The sequence below is a fragment of the Nyctereutes procyonoides genome, unplaced genomic scaffold (assembly GCF_905146905.1).
Source record: "Nyctereutes procyonoides isolate TBG_1078 unplaced genomic scaffold, NYPRO_anot_genome, whole genome shotgun sequence".
In the NCBI taxonomy this organism is placed as follows: domain Eukaryota; kingdom Metazoa; phylum Chordata; class Mammalia; order Carnivora; family Canidae; genus Nyctereutes; species Nyctereutes procyonoides.
Genome location: NW_026575047.1, coordinates 53,413,889 through 53,436,093, shown reverse-complemented (window position 1 = coordinate 53,436,093; position 22,205 = coordinate 53,413,889). Strand labels below are relative to the sequence as shown.

The 22,205-nt window shown below is 40.8% G+C and overlaps 1 protein-coding gene across 3 annotated transcripts in view; it reads right to left on the bottom strand.

The window, feature by feature from the left end:
• The window catches only part of ENTREP2 (endosomal transmembrane epsin interactor 2), a 447,475-nt gene that overhangs the window by 236,077 nt on the left and 189,193 nt on the right, over window positions 1–22,205 (bottom strand). For all 3 annotated transcript variants that reach the window (XM_055326667.1, XM_055326669.1, XM_055326668.1), the window contains exon 2: window positions 20,307–20,363. In XM_055326667.1, coding sequence (XP_055182642.1) covers window positions 20,307–20,363 — 57 coding nt within the window. The remainder of the gene's footprint in view (window positions 1–20,306; window positions 20,364–22,205) is intronic.

The following is a 22,205-nucleotide window of genomic DNA, read 5'->3' as shown; positions in this document are numbered from 1 at the left end:
TTTCTCTGGATCCTGGAGAGCAGGGCTGGATTTCTGCATGTACTCACTAGCTGTCTGCAAAGGCTTGTACTCACCACCATGGAGGCACAAAAAGGAAGCCATCCACAAGATGAGGGAGTTGGTGGGTGAGGCATGCAGAGTAGTGGGGGTGCCTGTTAGCCAGATGGGTGGGCTAGTTGGGGGAATCACAGGCAAGGCATCCCTTGTGGTTTGTGGACAGGCTGAGTCCATGACACGGTTAGTAGGATACATGTCCCATTGATGCCTTCTGAGAGCCCTGGCTGCTGTTCCCCCAGCCCCTTCTACCCTCCAGTCATTAGCACACCTCAGTATTCTGAATGGGCTAGAAATAAATGGGGCTCTGGAAGCATCTCACACAGCTGAGGATGACAGGAACATTCACTTGCATGCAATCTCACTTTTCTCTTTGGGAGAAATCACGGGCTAAGACAATTCTCTTGGTGCTGAGCTGTGCTGCCTTTGAGGAGGGGTGAAGCAGTTAACCTGTAACTGTTCCTGTTACCCTCTATATCAAATCTAATCTTGGAGAGTGTTTGCTCCAACAGTTTGCTGGAACTTCTCTGCTGGAGTCCCGAACTTCCACAAAGGCATGCCCACCTGTAGCTGATCCTCAAAATCAGTGTTCTTTGTGGGAGAAGATGGTAGAAAACTCCTCTTTTTCCATATTAATAATATCACTCCAGGATGGATTTCTTAACAAAAATTCCCACATACATGCACAAAAATTAACCACAGAGAAAGAGACTGATAAATAGAGAAAACCACAAAGAAAGTGGAAATGATAAGTCAAAACCAAAACAGAGACAGTTTCATATGTTTAACAAAGAAATAGCCTCCAGAAGATATAATATAAATAACTTCCAGAAATAAGAGAAAGATAAACAAAAATGAGTGAAGCACAAACCCACCCATTATAGAAGGGGAAACAACAGTGGCTAATAAAAACATAAAAGTTGGCCAATTTCATCAGAAATAAAATAAATGCAATCTGACACCAAGAGATACTGTTACATGCACCAGACTGGCAAAGTTTTCAAATGAAGCCCTATGAAGTTATAAAAAAAAAAAAAAAAAAAGGTGGGACACTACTAGGTGTCTGTTGGCCTCAGGAAAACCATGTGACATTATTCCATGAAAGTGAAGATATGCATTCCCCATGACCCAGTGATTCCATATCTGGGTGCATATACCAGAGGAACCCTCCTGTATGTGAAGAGATGGGTATTATAATAGAGCAGCTCAGTTAATAGTAGCAAAAAAAGGTTACATAAATAGCCCACTTGTTCCACTCAAGGAGAACAGACAAATACATCGCTATTGTATTGTATTGCTGCAATACCAGCAATAAAAGTAACCCACCTAGGGCAGCCCCGGTGGCGCAGTGGTTTGGCGCCGCCTGCAGCCCAGGGTGTGATCCTGGGGACCCTGGATCGAGTCCCACGTCAGGCTCTCTGTATGATGCCTGCTTCTCCCTCTGCCTGTGTCTCTGCCTCTCTCTCTCTCTCTCTCTCTCTCTCTCTCTATGAATTAATAAATAAAATCTTAAAAAAAAAGTAACCCACCTAGAGCTATACAAACAAACATGGATGAATCCACTAATGCTACACTGAAATGAAAAAAAAAGTAAGTCATAAAAGAATAGATTGTGATTCCGTTTATATCAAGTTCAAAAACAATAAAAATATTGTATTAGGGAAATATACATTATGTCGTAAATAAATGGCGACCCTCAAACCTCCCCTTTGAATAAGAGAAGGAGACAAGATGGAGAGGGGTGAATAAGCAGGCCCCAGCGTGAATAATTTACATCTCTTATGTTGGCTGGTGGGGCTCTCCATTGTTTGCTTCAAGGTTATGCTTCACAATTTATAACATTCCATCCTAGGTATCATATATTTTGTTTTACTAATAAATATTTCACAATTTAAAATTGAAAAGATGAACTATATTCTAAAATGTACCTGCCAGCAGCATAAGAAACTGGCTGCTTACCTTTTAAATGTTGGCAGAGAGTAAAGCACACTGAATGAAGCGTGTTTAGAAAGAACAATAAAAATCAAAAGTACCAATGAAAAACACATAAAAGCAGAAAGACAGAAAGAAGACAGAAAGAATAACTTGAAATCATTCACACTCACTGAGGAGATTTTACAAGAAACAGTCACCCTGTTTTAAGCAAATTTATTTGTATTAAAAGACATACTGAAATGAAATATCACAGGGCAGTAACATAAAAAATAAAGGATACACAAAGATAGCAGGCAAATCTGAACAAAAGAGAAATGAGGGTGGTGCTCTCATTTTAGACAAAGCAGAATACAAAGGCAATAAACACTCAATTGGGCAATTTTATTATATATTATATAATAAATTATATTTTCTATTAGTAAGTGACATGATCCATAAATAATGAACACTAATATACTTAAGAACATAAAATTCAAATAGAGCAAAGAGTGGTGGAAGTGAGAAATTGGCAAAAACAGCTTCAGTGCAAGAACCTAATATGTCTGTTTGTAGGAAAAGACAAAATGAGGCTAGTAGTGGCTATAAGCAGAATTAGAACCCTACAGGTGTCTGCTCAGTTATGCCTCTGCATTTTCCAGGTGTTCTAGAATATAGCTAATAGTATGCAGAAAAAAACTTCATCAAGACCTGTGTTTGGGGGACGCCTGGGCAGCTTAGTCGATCGAGTGTCTGACTCTTGATGTTAGCTTAGGGCATGATCTCAGGGTCCTGGGATTAAGCCCTGTGTAGGGCTCTGTGCTCAGCATGGAGACAACCTGGGGTTCTCCCTCCCCGATCCCTTTGCTCCTCCCCTCACTTGTGCTCTTTATCGCTCTCTAAAATAATTAAATAAAATCTTTAAAAAAAAAAGATCTGTGTTTGGTAATACCACACATATAAGAAAGGCAGGTAATATCATTCTTCCTCCTAACGTCAATCTGCAAATAATCAGCATGAATGATTTAAAAACTTTTGTCAGTCATTAGATAATATTGCCTATCTACAGTGTTACTTTAAATCAATTTCAATCAATTTTTCTATCAATAGTTGAACCACACAAAGTGAAGAGCAGAACAATCAAATCTGAAATCTTTTCATTGCTAATCAGAATTTTTGTATTTTATTAAAAATTGGAACCTACAGAAATTTGATTTCAATGCACATAAAAATCAGGGTAAAATATGAATGTTCCAAAGTTACCATTACTTATCGTACAGCAAAAAAAAATTATTCAGGAATCAAAGATAAGGTCCATGAGTAATATTCTTCATTAAAAAAGGTTGGACATCTGAAAGAAAATCTGATAACTAATAGCCTATAAGTTACAATTATTTTAGAGCTGGATAAGTAGAGACAGTTCCTCAGAACTGCATATTAAATTCACTTTCAATTAATATGGTTCAGCATTTTAGTCTTATGATTTGTATGCTTGGTAATACTTTTAAAATTAACTGTGCCACAGACAGACATACCACATACTTCTCAGCTGCAATAATTTTTCTAATGCTATATCTTTATAACAGTAATTGCCTTTTTTCTGAAAGAATATGCAGTTTGAATCTAGTGACACTTCATTTATTACTTTTCTTATATTACAGCTACCTCAGCATATTAGACTTTTTTTCCTTAATGACTTTTTCCTATTTAAGACCATGAAGACCCCAGGGCAAAGGAAGTGCATTAGGAAAGAAAAGCATTTTAGAGGCAGCAGGAATTTCTAAGGTGGACATCAGACAATTCTTATCAAAAACAGACTGCACGTTTCCTTTAACTATAGATGCTTTTGAAAAATGTCTATATGGGATACCTGGGTGGCTCAGCATTTAGCGCCTGCCTTAAGCCCAGGGTGTGATCCTGGAGTCCCGGGATCGAGTCCCACATCAGGCTCCCTGCATGGAGCCTGCTTCTCCCTCTGCCTGTGTCTGCCTCTCGCTCTCTCTGTGTGTCTATCATGAATAAATAAAATCTTTAATAAAAAAAAGAAAAATGTCTATAAACAAAAGACTATGAAATTTGCAAGACTCATCTTTGCCAGCACAGCAAAAACACATACTAAGTATGTCACTGGCTATGCCACTGCCACTTTCAGGTGAGGTGTCACCCTGCACCTCCTCCCTGGTCAGCTATGACCCACCAGAACACCCTGCTTAAACCACTTGGATCAAAAGACAGAGCTTCTCTTGCCCTGACAACAGGCTCTGTCTTTTCCAGACCATAAGCATCAGGTGATTAGGTCAATGTTGAACCAAAACGAGTCCATATGGCCCCACAAGGTCAAAAGCCAGTTACTACAATATCACCAGGAAGCACTTTAAAGAAGCTACTCCATGGATTGGCAGGTTTGGGCAGTCCCCTGACTCCTGATGCTAGAAGTGCTCAACCAAAGGTTGAGGACAACTTGGAAAGCTATAGAGAAGATTCAGGAACCAGTCGGTGACTCAGCCAATGTCATCCCTCTCTCCCAAAAGTTTCTACAGTTGAGTTTCTCCTGGACCTTTGGATCTTGTGCTCTTCTTGCTTCTTGGATTTTGTGGATGTTGTTCTGCTTGCTGGCAAGGATTCTACTCTCCAATCCACGTGCACAAATTCTACCCATCTAATATACAGGTTGAATCTTCCTAGAAGATGCCGTCTGAATCAATCTTTCCCCACTTCAACCCAGGTGGAGGCAGCAGGACATAATGAAAAGAGCAGACCCTTTAGAAGCAGATGGACCTAGACTTTTCTATCCAAACTTTGACAATTACCACTCATGTGACCTTGGCCAATTACATGTTACTTTTGGAAAGAATTCATTTTTCACTGAGAACAGTGAATACTTGTCTTCGAGGGCTGCTATGAGCTACTACATGAAAAGTACCTGCAAAACATCATCTCCTTTCATCTTTCAAAATAAAAATTATGGGTAATTCTTCTCTTGATTAAGTTCTAACTTGCAACTATTTCCTATTATCTTCTATTACTTTTTGAATGCTTTGATTGCTGTTTATATTTTTCCAACTCATATCATCTCCTCATCTAGATTCTAAACATTTGAAGGCAAGACCATATCTTATGCTCCTTTGTTCCCAACTCATCTCTCAGCTCAGGTCCTGGCACAGTGTATTATGTGATCTGGAGGACTCCTTGGCATCACAGACTCTGAGCTTCATTACATGACAGTTCTGAACATTACAGCTTGCTGACCATGTTTTCTATGCATCCAGGACACACAGAATAAAGACCTGGCTCTAAGACAGAATCTGCTCAGGGTTATACACACTAAGGTCATCTACTGAAGCATACCAGGAAACATGTATTGAAGCCTCAGTAGCCACCAGTAAAATCTTCTCTTCTGGAAACATCCTACACTTTGCTGATGCCCACAACTGGGAATACTAGATACTGGGTTTATCATAGTGAAGAAATCGATCAGGGTCTGGGGATTCAGCTACATGCAACTCATCTGTTAACCAATGGACACGGATTACAAGTAAACCACTCATGCCATCAATAGATACATAGATAGAGTCCAGGACTCCAAGCAGATACACATACTGGATATCTGCAACATGAAGGTATGCATGCTCCATGAGACTCTTGAGCTCCCAAAGACCACTGACAGTCATCAGTGCTATTCGTATGGACCTTATTGCTCTCTGGACTCTGTGCTCTTTGAGAGAGCAAAATTCCCCCAGACTGGCCTATGGAAATAATTCCATCTCTCTAAAAAGATTCTCAACAGCCAGTCAAAAGCAGCAACCAGGGGAAAGCCTATTACAGTCATTTCCAGCTGCAATTCAAAGTGATGCATTTAATTTATTACGCTTTTAGGCGCATGACCACCTTATTAGATATCTTTGTCTACCTTGTTTGTAATTTTCTTGTCCAAGCTCATTGTCTCTCGTAGAAAGTAAGTTTTATTACATTTTCAATTAAAAATGTGCCTGATGGATCAAAACAAAAGAATTTACACCGAGAAGTAAAAGACTCAAGCAAATATTTTTTTAAAAAAATCACACTGTCATGTTTTAATAAAAATGGGTATTTTATCAATGACCATTGTTAATTTCACTTGGCCTTGAGTGCTTTTCTTATACTCTACTTCAATTAGTCTGTGTCAGTCTTGGTTTTCTGGGAAGACTATCTATCCCTAATGAAATTTAATACTGTTAGTAGTAAGTTTAAAGATGAGCACATTAGTCTATCTTTATAAACAAGAAAAAGGGCTTTAGCTACTTAGGCTGCTTTATCAACAAAGTAAGAGTCAGCATTGTTTCAAGGACCTGTACAAATTTCTGCACATCTTCCTTCCTTCCTTCGAATCCTCTTCAGCACTCAAGGAATGAAGGCTTCATCTTTAATGTAATCAAGCAAAATACATTCTCTCGAAGAGAGGTCATGATCTTGACTGTAAGAAATCCCCAAAGTGGATTTATAACGAATTTTCTGAATAAATAATGACTCCAAATACATTTACATTAAATATATTAACCTTTAGCTCACCTATATTTTTAAATAGCATATTAAAGTTATATTTGAGCTCAATTCATGAGCTTGAAAGAAAGCCCTACAGGCTTTCTATAACTCATATTAAAGGTTAAAGAAATTCAAAGACTTTTTTTCCACAAAATATCACCAAACATATGAATCTATAGTTAAACCAAAACTGAACTTCTGATGGGCACAGCAGGACACATTTCTGTTAATACAAAAATTCACAGACACTTTTTAAAAAGAAGCTAATATATGTAGTGTAAGATTTTAAGTTTTCTTATATTGGGAAATGATTGCCGTAGCAATGAAAAGAGAGGGGGAAAAAAACCCACCCTAATCCAGGTTGAAGTCCATTCATCATACTACTTCCAATTCCTTGGCACTTGTATGTTCCACTAAATACTGCAGCCGAGAAAAAACAATAAAAAACAGAATTCAAGCTGAATTGAAGAACAATGAAAGCTGTTTCTTTCATCATTTGTCTGTAGGTTTCCAATAAAATTGGCACTATAAGAATCAGCCATTTATACTTGGTAGAGATATAGAGGGCTGGTTGGTCTAAACTTGGGAGTAATTAATTTTTTATTTTTTTAAAAAACACTACTCATTTTTTTAAAGATTTATTTGTTTATGGGGGGAGGGGCAGAGAGCGAGGAAGAGACCGAATCTCCAGCAGACTCCCTGCTGAACCTGGGGGGCCCTGCACGGGGCTTGATCCCATGATCCCCGAGATCATGACCTGGGCAGAAATCCAGAGTGGGATGCTCAATTACCTGAGCCACCCAGGCGCCCCGACATTTGGGAGTAATTAGTAAACACCTATTAGTACCACTCCTGGGGCAGCTCCAATGAATTAAGCTCCAAAAGACTGGTGATGTTCTGGCCAGTGCCAAGCACAGTGGGAGAGCTCATCACAGCTCTTGGTACCACGTACTTGGGTTTATCACGGCTGGAAGGCTCCCGGCAGCTAAAAACCACCCCAACACCTGCTGGAATGAATGCAAGACCATGGAAGCTGCCTTTTTTGAGAAAAGAAAAGAAAAAAGAAAAACATCTTCCTCTTTCTGGCAGCTTCTAATGAAAAGGAAATCATAAAATAATGAATTGGACATAAAAGCATTTTATTTAGTCTGATGCTGTGCTGCAGTAAGGCTTAGCCTGACGTGCTAAGGAAGCGGAATTTATGCTTCAGTAAGCTAAAGAAATTTGTTGTTGCTAAATTTAAAGATCTCAATGAAGGCAGCGTGGCAGAGACCCCATCAGTCCGAGCTGGAGTCTAGCCTATTGTTTACTGCCCCCCTCTCCACTCCTGTCCTGTGCCTCAGTTCCTCCTTTGGGTGGGATGGTATCAGAAGTGCCCCACTGGGGTGTCACGAGAACCAAGCAGTGAGAATACTTGAAAAGGGCCTGGCACATAGTGTATTTTACAACCACACTCATTAGTACAGAAGCTAAATGGAAAGGATGCCCCAGGTCTGGACTAGTATTTTTTTTAAGTGCCTCAGGTGGGTCTGATGTACAGGTAAGAGACTGGACTAGATGTTAAGAGCAAGGGCATATTACCTGGGTTTAAACCTGAGCTCTGCTACTCACAAGCTGTAAAACTTTGGGCACAACTAAACCCTGTTGAACTCACTTCATAGGATAGTCCTTAGGAGAGTATTTGGAACGTGGAGAATAATTGATAAATGTTAATAATTGCTGTTGTCACCATCATCATCATCAGCGCAGGGCAAGCATGGCTTGAGGTAGCTCAGAACCTTCACAGTGGACATTAAAGTTGGAAAATCCAGGTCTGCCTGGTAGAAAATAAGTTTGAGTGATCCTCCCTGAACTGGCCGCCTCTCCCAGGAGGCCTGACATAGATCCTCCAGTCCACACAGACCTCCTGCTCTCACAGATCCCAAAGATGGCCTTTCCATCCTGGGGCAGGTCTACACAGGTGGGGGTGGCAGGAAATATGAACAGCTGCATGCCACCTCAGACAAGAAAACACAAGACACCAGGCAAGCAACCATACCAGCCACCTACCCACATCAACACAGTCCTTCCTTTGTAAATATAAACAGGTTAATCAAGGATGGCTTGACATACTGAGTAAAACAAATTTTCTGAAAAGCTAGATGAGTAAAGAGACCAAGGGGGAGGTAAGAATACAGAGGAGTGAGGAAACCTGATAAATAAAATTCTAATTAATACCCCTGAAGGAGACAGCATCCATACAATGAGTGCTTCACAAACTGTGAACATATTGCTATGAAAAAGAAGCAATTAGAGAACAAGAGAGTTCTCTGAAAATAACATGCTGTCAAAATGAAACATTCAGCAGAAGGGTCAGATAGTAGAAGGAAGGTGGCTGAAGCCCAAATTAGTTATCCAGAAAATACAACAGAAGAAATATCCCAGGAAGTAAGGAAGAAAAAGGAAAATATATATTTTTTAAATGTTAAGAATTATTTGGCATCAACTTAGCATGTAGAATATCCTTCTACCTACTCCAATTAGGATAAATTCTAGAAGGCAGAAAAATAGGAGAAGAGATAGAATCAAAAACTTAATGGAAGAAATTTGCCCAGAAAACTTCTCTTGAAATATCTAACAGACATTTAGTCAAATCCACCACAACAGGTCACTATGTTGTGTTGTAGCCAGATAAAACATCAACACACAATATCCTTCCAGAAATTATAACAGAAAATGTATTCCCATCTCTCAGTAATGAAGATATCATTTGTCCAGAAGTTAATATATAAAATCAAGGTAGCCACAACAAATCAAATTATTATCAATGTAAAACATTACAAAGCGATTCAAAAATTTCCCGAAAATACACACAGGTAGCAAAATTTATGAAAAAAATAAGAGTGACTTATTTATTATAAGGCTAGACTAACTGAAATGTCATTGTATTCACTTAAAAAGGGACCAACAGACTCATGAAACAGAAGAGATGAATAAACAGACCCATGTCCATAGTAGTGGGGAAGAGGAGGATACTTCACATGTGAGGGGAAATACTGAACATTCAAAAATTGCTGCTGAAGAAATGATTATTCATTTGGAAAAAATAAAGTTAGATTTTTATGCTTCATACCCTACTTAAAAGTACATTTGGGATCAATTACCTAAACATAAAAAAGTAAACCTATACATGTTTTAGAAATACACAGGAAAATAATTTCAGAATTGTGGGGCCAGAGCAATCTTTTAAAGAAACCCTAGATACCACATAAGAAAACAAAACAACAGAGTTTACAAGATAAAAAGTCAACAATTCTGCATTTTTTAAAAAGAGAAAATAAAATGACAGCCCCGGTGGCTTAGCGGTATAGCGCCGCCTTCGACCCAGGGCATGATCCTGGGGACCCAGAATCGAGTCCCACGTCAGGCTCCCTGCATTGAGCCTGCTTCCCTCTCTGCCTGTGTCTCTGCCTCTCTCTCTCTCTCTCTCTCTCTAATAAATAAATAAATAAAAATCTTTTAAAAAAATAAAAAGACACTCATTAAAACTAAAAAAGCAAAGACAACCAACAGACTGGAATAAAATATTAGCCATTTAAAGCAGAAAAGAATTACTATATGAAGAAATACCACAAACCAAGGAACTAGTCTTATAGAAAATAGACAAAACAAATGAACAAGAAATTCAAATAAGAAACTGAAATGAGTCATAAAAGCTTGCTATTTGTTTTCTTTATGTTGCATCTATTCTCTGTTCCCCTTTTCTTTCTTTTTTCTGCCTTCTTTTGGATAATTAGGTGCTTTGTATGACTTTTTATTTTGTTTGTTAGCTTATTAACCAACTCTTTTTTATTTTAGTGGTTGCTTTAGTGTTTATAGTATACAGTTTAGCTTACAGCAATTTGCCTTCAAGACACATATCTTTTAAAAGCTTTGCATTGTATACCTCCCGCCTCACCTTTATACTATTTTTTTCACACATATGTAAAAGTCCCACAAAATGCTTGTGTGTTTTTCTGCATATTTCCTATCCTATGTGTGTACTAAGCTTCTCAGATCTGTGGGTTTACAGTTTCAACCCAATTTTGAAAAAAAAAAACTGGCTATTAGTTCTTTTTCTTTGAACTGAGATTCAACTGACATATAGCATTGCATATATTTTTAAAGACTTATTTATTTCAGAGAGAGAAGAATGAGAGAGAGTTCACAAGGGTGGGAGGAGGAGCAGAGGGAGAAAGAAACCCAAGCAGACTCCACGGTGAGCACAGAGCCCCCACTTCATGATTCATGCGATCACAACCTGAGCTGAAACCAAGAATCAGACACTTAACCAAATGCACCATCCAGGTGCCCCAACAAATAATACTATATTAGTTTCAGATGTATAATATGATGATCTGAGATATATATATGCATTATAAACTGATTGCCACAACAAGTCTACTTAATGTCCACCATCAGACCTTGTCACAAAATATTTTTTCTTGTGATAAGAACTTTTAAGATCTACTCTCTATTTTTGAATACTTTTTCTATTCATCCCCACTCATTTAGGGACCCCAATTCTGCATATATTAGGCTTCTTGAACTTCTCCCCTATAGCTCACTAATGCTCCTTTTGTTTTCAAAAATTCTTTTTTCTCCATGTTCTACATTTGGATAACTTCTATTGCAATGCCTTGAGTTCACTAATCTTTTCTTCTCTTATTGATTGATTGATTGATTGATTGAGAGGGGGGGGCAGAGGAAGAGGAAGACAATCTTAAGTAAAATCTCAACTGAGCATGAAGTGTGATATAGAGCTTAATCCCATGACCCTGAGCCAAAATCAAGTGTCAGACACTTAACCAACCAAAGCATTCAGGAAACCCTCTTCTCTCTTATTGAATCTGCTATTAATATCATTCAGTGAATCTTTTCTCTCTTGTATTGAATTTTTCATCACTCAGAATTCAAATAGGTATTTTTTTATACCTTCCTGTCTCTAGTTAACTTTTTGAACATGTGGAATACAGTTACAACTGTTTTAATGTCCCTGTCTGCTATTTCTAACATGTGGGTAAGTTCTGTATCAGTTTAAATTGGCTTATTTTTCCTCCTCATTTCAGGGTGTATTTTCTTGTTTCTTGACTTGCCTAGTAATCTTTGATTGGATGCCAGACATTGTGATTATTATCTTACTTGGTGCTGTATATTTTTGTACTCCTAGGAACATTTTTGAACTTTATCCTGGAACACAATTAAATTAGTTGGAAATAGTTTGATTCTTTTGGATCTGGCTTTTAAGATTTGTCACAAAGGCATTTTTTGGGATGCCTAGGTGGCTCAGCAGTTGAGCATCTACCTTCGACTCAGGGCGTGATCCTGGAGACCTGGGATCGAGTCCCCTGTTGGGCTCCCTGCATGGAGCCTGCTTCTCCCTCTGCCTGTGTCTCTGCCTCTGTGTGTGTGTGTGTGTGTCTCTCTCTCAGGAATAAAGAAAGAAAATCTATATATAAAAAAAAAGATTTGTCACAAAGGACTGGAGTGACATGTACTCTGGGGTTAAGTATTCCCCATTACTGAGGAGAGATTCTTCTAAAAGTATTCTACTCACTGCTTGAGTGAATCATGAGATTTTCCAGCCTGGGTGGTAGAACATCCTGTTTTTATGCCTTCACTGTTCCTTCTAATCCACTAAGATGATTCTTTCTTTGCCTTAGGCAGTTTCCTCATATGAAAAAGCTGATCAAAATCAGCTGAATAGTCACAAGGGATCCTCTGCAGACCTCCTGACTTCTGTTTGTGGAAGTCTCTCCTCTCTGGCACTTTATCCTGTGAATTCTAGCCACCTTGAAATCCCCAGACCTTCACCTTATTCTCCTTAACTCAGTGAGTGTGCCAGGCTCTTCCGACATTTCCCCTACCTGTGCCTAGAAACTGTCTTGCAGTTGGAGGCTGGGGACCACCTTAGAACTTACTATTAATGGTGGAGGAGCAAGGTAGAAGGAATACACAGTAGAATCAGGCCAGATTTATTGCTATCAGCTAAGCAGAGATCCTGGCATTCCATGTTTAGCTGGCATAGTTAAGGAAAGCTCAATTTGGAGCACCTGGGTGACTCAGTGGGTAAACATCTGCCTTTGGCTCAGGTCATGATCCCAGGGTCCTGGAATTGAGTCTCACACCATGCTCCCCAGGGAGCCTGCTTGTCCCTCTGTCTATGTCTCTGCCTCTCTCTCTCTGTGTCTCTCACAAATAAAGTCTTTAAAAATGAAAAGAAAAGAAGAGAAGAGAAAGGAGAAGAGAAGAGAAGAGAAGAGAAGAGAAGAGAAGAGAAGAGAAGAGAAGAGAAGAGAAGAGAAGAGAAGAGAAGAGAAGGGAAGGGAAGGGAAGGGAAGGGAGGGGAGGGGAGGGGAGGGGAGGGGAGGGGAGGGGAGGGGAGGGGAGGGGAGGGGAGGGGAGGGGAGGGGAGAGGAGAGGAGAGGAGAGGAGAGGAGAGGAGAGGAGAGGAGAGGAGAGGAGAGGAGAGGAGAGGAGAGGAGAGGAGAGGAGAGGAGAGGAGAGAAGAGCTCAATTTGTTTGGTTTGTTAACATATGAATCCGAAGGTGGATCCAACTTCAACTAAATGAAGTTGTAATTCCTGACTTCCTTGGTATACCATAAGAGGAAGATATCTAAAGGCTTAGGGAGACAGAAATAAGAATGCGCTGATCCTTTAAGATTTGCTTACCTGCCCTGGAGGATCCAGAGAACACACTTTTCACCAACAACTGTAAGAAATCTGTGAGAGAAACTCTGGCATCCTTGAAGAGCTTTGTGGTAACTCTTCTCTGTAGGTCAGAAATTAGAGTGGGAAGGGTCTGCACTACCATCAGGCTAGGTTTCCTAAATGCAATAAGGATTATGGGACTCCAGGGTGGCAGGGACCAAGTGACAGCACTTAATCACCAAAGATCAGGTGGGTGTGGTTACTGTAGTGGAAAATGGGGCCAAGCATTACTCAGAAGAATCTGACCCACAGAGATGCTTGGTGTTGGCTCCTTGAGGTTCTATTTCTTTGATTAAACCTTCACTGATACACATCCCCATCTTGGCTGATAAAATTTCACAATAAAAGCAAACCACTCTCAAAAACTTCGAACAGTATAATATAAAATGCTAACAGTACTAAATTATCATGGGATCAATATGATACTCATATTCCTACAAATTAATGCTTTTAAAAATAGATTTACTTTGCCTAAAAACTGTATAAAATAAACTGTGAAAATCTTTTGTTTACAAAAATTAACTATAAAAAATGTTTTTAACCTCATGTTTATTACTCTCCTAGCAGTATTGTTACAAATAATCTAATGGCCAGCTCAGCAGTATTGTTACAAATAATTTAATGGCCACTACTTCACTCAAATTTTTTAAAAAAAATTATACTACCTGTGATTATGTGTGAGACTAGTTTCATTACTGATATATAAGCATTCACAAGATGTTTCACTGAATCTTCAAAAATTCTTTAAATCGGAGCTATATAATCTCATTCTTAATTGCAATCCAGCATAATGTTGAACCTTTTATAGTTTTTTTTTTAAAAAAAGATTTTATTTATCTATTCTTCAGAGATGGGGGTGGTGGAGGTAGAGAAAGAAGGAGAAACAGGCTCCCCGTGCAGGAGGGAGCCCAATGTAGGACTTGATCCAAGGACCCTGGGATCATGAGATCATGACCTGAGCCAAAGGCAGGTCATGTTAAAGGCATGTTAAAAACTCTCACCAAAGTAGGTTTAAAAGGAATACACCTCAACATAATAAAGGCCTTATGTAAAAAACCCACAGCTAACATCATACTCAATGGTGAAAAACTGAGATCTTTCCCTCTAATATCAGGAACAAGACAAGATGTCTGCTCTCACCATTTTTATTCAGCATAGTACTTTTATGCAACAATCAGACAAAAAAGAAATAAAACGGAATCTAAATTACTAAGGAAGAAGTAAAACTCACCATTTGCAGGTGACATAATACTTTATATAAAAAACCCTAAAGACTCCACCAAAAAACTACTAAAGTGGTAAATGAATTCAGTAAAGTTGTAGAATACAAATTCAATATGCAGAATTCTGTTGCATTTCTATATACCTATAACGAAGTAGCAAAAAAAGAAATTAAGAAAACAAGCACATCTACAACTGCACCAAAAACAAAAACAAACCATAACCAAAGAGGTGAAAGACCTGTACTCTGAAAACTATAAAACACTGATGAAAGAAATTGAAGATAACACAAATGGAAAGATATTCCATGCTCATGGGTTAGCAAAAACAATGTTGGGACACCTGGCTGGCTCAGTGGTTGAACGCCTGCCTTCGGCCCAGAGTGTGATCCTGGGGACCTGGGATCAAGTCCCACATCGGGCTCCCTGCAGGGAGCCTTCTTCTCCTTCTGCCTATGTCTCTGCCTCTCTCTCTCTCTCTCTCTCTGTCTCTCATGAATAAATAAATCTTAAAAAAAAAGTTTTTCAACTGTCAAAATGTCCATACTACCCAAAGCAATCTACAGATTTAATGCAATCGCTATCAGAATACCAACAACATTTTCACAGAGCTAGAACAAATAATCTGTATAGAATTTGTTCTAGATTTGTATAGAACCACAAAAGACCCCAAATAGCCAAAGGAATCCTGAGAAAGAAGAACAAAGCTGAGGTATCACAATCCCAGATTTCAAGATATACTACAAAGCTGTAGTGATCAAAAGTAAAGAATAGTATGGGATAAAAATAGACACACAGATCAATGTAACGAAACAGAGCCCAGAAAGAAGTCCATGATGATATGGTCAATTAATTTATGACAAAGGAGGCAAGAAGAGACAATGGGGAAAAGGTAGTCCCTTCACCAAATAATGCTGGGAAAACTGCACAGCTACATGCAAAAGAATGAAACTGGGTCACTTTCTTATCCATATACAAAAATAAACTCAAAATGGATTAAAGACCTAAATGTGAGACCTGGAACCATAAAATTCCTTCCTAGAAGAAATCATAGATAGTAATTTCTTTGCCATCAGCCACAAAACATTTTTCTAAATACGTGTCCTCAGGCCATGGAAACAAAAGCAAAATTAAACTACTGGGACTACATCAAAATGAAAAGCTTTTACATACTGAAGGAAATCATCAACAAAATGACAAGGCAACCTATTGAATGAGAGAAGATATTTGCAAATGATATATCAGATAAGAGGTTAATATTCAAAATATATAAAGAACTTATACATGCAATACAAAAAATGAAATAATCTGATTTAAAAATGGGCAGAGGACCTGAACAGAATTCTTCCAAAGAAGATAAACAGATGACCAGCAGACATGTGAAAAGATGCTCAACATCACTAATCATCAGGGAAATGCAAATCAAAATCACAATGAGGTATCACCTTACACCCAACAGAATGGCTAGAACCAAAAAGACCAGAGATAACAAGTGTTGGTGAGGATGTACAGAAAAAGGAATCCTTTGTCCTGTTGATAGGAATGTAAATTGGTTCAGCCATTGTGGAAAACAGTATGGATGTTCCTTAAAAAATTAAAAACAGAATTACCATATGATCTGGTAATTCCACTACTGGGTATTTACCCAAAGGAAATGAAAGCACTAATTTGAAAAGACATATGCACCCTTATGTTTACTGCAGCATTATTTACAAGAGCTAAGATATGGAACCAACCCAAGTGTTGGTCCATAGACGAACAGATAAAGAAAAAGTGGTACACACACACACACACACACACACACACACACACACACACACGACTATTACTTGGCCATAAAAAAGGATGAGATCAGGGGGATCCCTGGGTGGCTCAACGGTTTCGCACCTGCCTTTGGCCCAGGGCGCGATCCTGGAGTCCTGGGATTGGGTCCCGCGTCGGGCTCCCGTCATGGAGTCTGCTTCTCCCTCTCCTCTGCCTGTGTCTCTGCCTCTCTCTCTCTCTCTATGTCTATCATGAATAAATAAAAATAAATTTTTTAAAAAAAGGATGAGATCTTGCCATTTGCAACAACATGGATGGCCTTAGAACATATAATGCTAAGTGCAGTAAGTCAGACTAAGACAAAACCGTATGATTTCACTCATATATGGAATTTAAGAAACAAATGAGTAAATAGAAAAAGAGAGATAAAAAATTAGACTCTTAAAATAAGAGAACCAACCAAAAAATAAAATAAATAAAATAAAATAAAATAAAATAAAATAAAATAAAATAAAATAAAATAAAATAAAATAAAATAAAATAAGAGAACCGGTGGTTGCGGATGGGTGGTGGGTGGGGAATGGGTGAACTAGGTAATGGGGACTAAGTACACTTATTATGATGAGTACTGAGTAATGTACAGAACTGGTGAATCACTATTCAATACATCTGAAACTAATATTGTATTATATGATAATTATAAACTAATATAACAACATAACCTGAACTATATAACTAACATAAGCATATGGTAATTACACTTCAATAAAAAAAATAAAAAGAACCACAATGATGCAAAAATACATATTCTCTACTGAGATAGCTATTAAGTTTCAGCATTATGATAGGCTCCTTTAAAATAGCAGTGCAAAAAAATAAAAATAAAAAATAGTAATAAAATACCAGCACAAGGGATGCCTGGGTGGGTTGGTGATTAAGCCTTTAGCTCAGGTCATGATCCCACATGGGGTTCCCTGCATGGAGCCTGCTTCTCCCTCTGCCTATGTCTCTGCGTCTCTCTCTGTGTCTCTCATGAATAAATAAATAAAATCTTTTAAAAAATAAAATAAAGTAAAGTAAAATAAAATAAAATAAATAAAATAAAATAAAATAAATAAAATAAATAAAATAAAATAAAATAAAATAAAATAAAATAAAATAAAATAAAATAAAATAAAATAAATAAAATAAAATAAAATACCAGCCCAAGAAAGTCACAATATTTTTCTTGTCCTCCTCCTTCTGGCATCACATCCACCAGCCTGGAAGGGGCATTCTCCCTCCCCATCCTCTCGGACAGCCTGCTGACCCTTCTCCCCTTCCTATCAGTCACTCGGTGAAAAGTACACCCTTTCTCACCCCATTCTGTCTTATAAAATTGGAGCAATGAAAAGAAAGGAGAGGCAGAGATTAGGACAGGCCCACATGCACTAGCCACTCAGGAGAAAGGTATTACCAACAGACCAGTGACAACATCCTGTTGTCAGCATGCCCACGCACTGCTGTCCTCACCCATCCAGCCCTTGCAGGGCACGTGCAAGGCTGCATGGCTGTGCAGGTCCTGGTTCAGCAGAGTCCAACACTGCCTCTTGAGACCACCCCAAAGGACAGATAGCCTCCTTCACTCCAGGAGGGTCCTTGGTGGGGGCAGGGGGCAGTGTGTCCCCTGGAAATGAACCAGAATAGTCCTAGGGGCTCTGTCAGTTTTATACCTCCAGGAAGAAGGAAACACTACCTTTAGGGAAGAGGACAGAAGCAGGAACTGGGGGTAAACGAATGATTTAAATCCAGACTTCACGCCCTTCTGGTTGAGTCTGGACAGTGAGTTTTTACTAATGAATCAAAAGACTGTATTGTCCTGGTCAACACAGAATAATGTTCTTATGGTAGAGAGAAACACCAGTCTACCAGAATTCTTGCCCTCCTCTTCACAGTATGGAGCTGCTGCTGGGAAGTGCTGTGTCCAGAAAGGGACTACTTTGTCCAGCCTCCTTTCCAGCCAAATGGGTCCATGTGACAGGCTCTCCCCAAAGGTGTGACATGAGAGTGACGAAGGTAACCTTCAGACTCTCTCCCATTGCCATTCCTCTTTCACTGAAATGCAGTGGACTCAACATGGCCCAGGAAGGAAGCAACCACAGTCTCAGGATCCCCTGTGTGGGGGAGTGGCCCACTGCCTGGAATAGCCACTCTAAAAGAAGCATGTCCTTTGGCTGTGCTTTTGGGTTCTTAACTCACATTGTGTTAAACCACTGGAAGTCTGGGGTTTGTTATAGCACCTACTGTTATCCTAGCCCATCCCCTTACCTCCCTGTTAGGAAAGTGGTCAACTGAGCTGAGGGAACCCCTTCTCTTCTACTTGGGGGTTGGGCAGAAATAAATCAAGGGGAGGAAATGCTCACGGTGGCCCAGAGGGTGACTGGTTCTACCCCAATGGACAGGGACTAGTGAGCAGGCACTTTGAATGTTCTGCTGTAGCAGCTTCAGCTGGTACTTTATCCCTCTTTCTAGGGTGAGGCCCTGGCATCCAATCCTACTGTTCTGGCTTCCCCCAGGAAACACCTGAGCCATGTCCACATGGGGTCCTGACTCCTTTTCAGCTACAAGCTGCATAGCATCCTTCACAGTACAATGCCCAGCCCTGCAAGAATCTCCATCCTGGGGCTAGGACTGGGGCAGGCATGAGGAGTGGCTGGGTGATCACGGACACCATTCCTCTCATCTTTTTGCCCACACACCCACCAAAAGGAGTTTTGGTTTTTCTTCATTTGGCAGCCATTGTTAGAGGCCTTCCTCAGCCTGTACCATAAAGGCTGGTGAGGAGGAATAGAACAAGCTGGCCCCATGTCTACAAAAGGAACCCAAAGGCACAGCCCAAGAACATCAGGCCCCCACGCTGGCATGCCCACCACCACTTCCCTCTGCACAAAGGAGTCAGCTTCTTGACACACTGGTTGTGATGTACTTTAAAATGCTTCAGCAAGGGGCTTGGAGGAATCAAAACAGGCCAAATGTTGGTGTCTGTAGAAGACAGATGGGGATTCATTATACTATCTTCTCTCTCTACTCATGCGCATGTTTGAAACTTTCTACATAAAAAAAAAAAAACCACATTTTTTTGCAAAGGAAATCTCTCAACAAGTCATAGGAGAAGAGGCTCACTGAATTAATGCCACTCTCTTCCCAATGCCTCTTCAGGATGCTGTAGTTATTCTCATGAGGAGGAGGTGTTTCCAACAAGAAGATTTGTGGGGGGTTTTTCTATTCCCATTAATATTTAGTACATGTCATTATCTCCAAACCTAATCACTTAAGAGATTTTAAATAATTGATTACTACAAAAGAGAAAAAAGCCACACCATGTTTTTTTTTTTTTCATTATCCATCAAAACCCAGAAAACCTCTTCGTCTGGCCCTGATACGGACACATAAATATATTAATGCACATGCTGAGAAAAACACGCATACAAATCATACAAATCAATAAACATGAATTTGCTCGGGGTTACTTTCCCCAATGGAAAAGCCATCATCTCCTTTCCATCTCCCATGCAGCCTGTTCCTCCCTGGCACAGGGTCACAGCCATGGCAGAGGGAATGCCAGCAGCACCCCTCTGATCTTCTATTTAAATAAACATCCTCCTCTGAAACTCAAAGTTTCAGTCCCCAGAACACACATGCAGCTAACATTTCTTGAACTCCGGTGAAGTATGCACGGCTTGTGTGCTCGTATGCACACATATGTATGTATATGCAAACAACACGCCTAGAGGAAGTGCTTGCATGTACACTTACTAAGACGTCTTTGATCCCAGCCTGTCCTCAGATGAGGGCACCCAAACAGAACAAAGGCAGAGAATGGAATGGCATGTGAGCATCTCAGACAGGCACCTGATGGGTATTCTCAGAAGTAGAGAGGGTAAGATGCGCAGTGGTTGTTACCAATGAGCCCCTCTGCATTGAGAGGTTCCAGTTCTATAAGGTCTGTATCCTGCTTTCTGCAAAGAAAGCCAAAATGTTCTTTGCTGTCACCTGTAAAGCACTCACACCCCGGCGAGAAGGGCCCCGCTTCAAGGCTGCCCATGGAGACCAGGTGCCGACTTACCACAAGTGACAGTGGCCTCTTCCAGGAGACAACGCCAATGAGTCCTGAGAGCAGCACCTGGAAAGACAAACAGTGCAGGGAGGTAAGACCCTCTAGAGACCTTTAACAGACAATCAAAGCAGGACAGGTCACTTGGGCTTGGGAAAGGACTGTTTCTAGAAGGCGGCCCTCACACGTGAGGGAGCTCTCCCCCCTGATGCTCACAGCCTGCAGGCCCTGTGGGCGGCACAAGGGCCTCTGAGACAGCTGCGAGCTCATGAGAGGTCTCTCATGCTGTGTGTGGACGGGCCCAAGGACAAACGCACCTTCTGAGAGCCTCCACCCAGACTGGGTACTTTCTCCACTCTGGTCCTGTGAGTTAGTTGGCCGTGTGACTTAAAACTCACAGAGAGGATTCGAAACACTACCTTGGGGGAAAGGTGGAGTTCCCCCCCTGTGTGTCACCCAGCTACCTGCCCTCTGTGTCTGGATACTGGGCATGGCAGACCCAGCGGCCCCACCTCTCCTTTCACATACCTGGTCCCCCCAGTCAGCTTCCCACCTCACCAGGAGGCGGTGCCACCAGCAGGCCCCCAGCTTCCCACACATGACACTGAGCTGCTGGCTCCTTTCCTGGGCCGCCCCCGGCCTCTACTGCCCACTGAGTGTGTTCCCCCCAGGACCTTCTAGAAGTACCCCCATCCCAGCTCCTCCCTGTCACCCTAACCACAGAAGCACCCTTGTGTCTTCTTTCTCAGGAGAACCACCCTTCCACTCCTGGTTCACAATCCCTGAGGCACACACTGCCCACTGATTCCCAGTGTCCATGGGTCCAGGCACGGTGGACAGATCAGGACAGATCACCAAAACACGGGTGTTCCCCCCACCCCGCCCCACTCAATCCGGCTTCAGCCCTCACCACCCCCACACACACTTCCCAAGGTCACCTGAGGGGTTGCTAAGTGTGGGGCACAGTGCATGGATTAGCTTATACACCTGAGGTTAACCACATCCTCCCAGGCTTTGTGTCACTCTCTTAACACCCTTCTCTGCTCCAGGTCCCCCCACCTTTCCTTTCCCACTTCCCAAGACCTCTCTTCAGACCTATTTCTCCTCCACCCTCTGGTTCCACTGGAGATCCATCTATCATTCAGGATCCTCTAACACCATCTGTCAACCCCTCTTGCAGATGCTTCCCTGACCACTGAGTCATGCTGCCCACTGCTCCCGGTGTCACACACTGCCTCAACGTGTCTAAAAACAAAAACCTGCAATCTCTACCTCCCCAACCCAGTCTTTCTCTTGTCACTCCTGCTTCCTACAATGGCACCCCTCCCCCTGGTCACTCATATCCAAATGCCAGAGATGGTCCCAACTCCCTCACCCCCATCATCTGCCAGAACAATATTCTTGGAGGCCCCACTATAAGTAAGGTATTTTCATATGAGGTCTGTTGTAATGACAGATCACCCCAACTTTCCACTGTGGGCATGGGCCAGGTAGATGGGCTCTGGGGTGGAGGGCTTTGGCTACATTTCCTCTATTCCAGAAGGACTGACTCAGGCCTAGGAGGAGAGTATCCTACTGAACAGATCCCCAAGTTCCCTTGGCAACTGACTCCAGTTAACTCTCAAACACTTCTGCAGTGGGCAGGGCCAAGTCTCAGGCCCAACAGTCTCTATCAATCCCCTTATCATGCTAGTCTCAGGTGGATTTCCAAACACATCTGGACCAGAGGTTCATACAAAAGACTTTTGAATCTTATGCACATACACAAACATAAAGCAAACAAACAAACAAAATGAACCAAAGAGAGCTCAACAGGGCTCTGCTCCCAAGCATGTCACATATATATTCTTTCTTCAAAGCCTGCATCTTGCAAACATAGTCAATCTAGACAAATAGTATTTTGCGAACAAT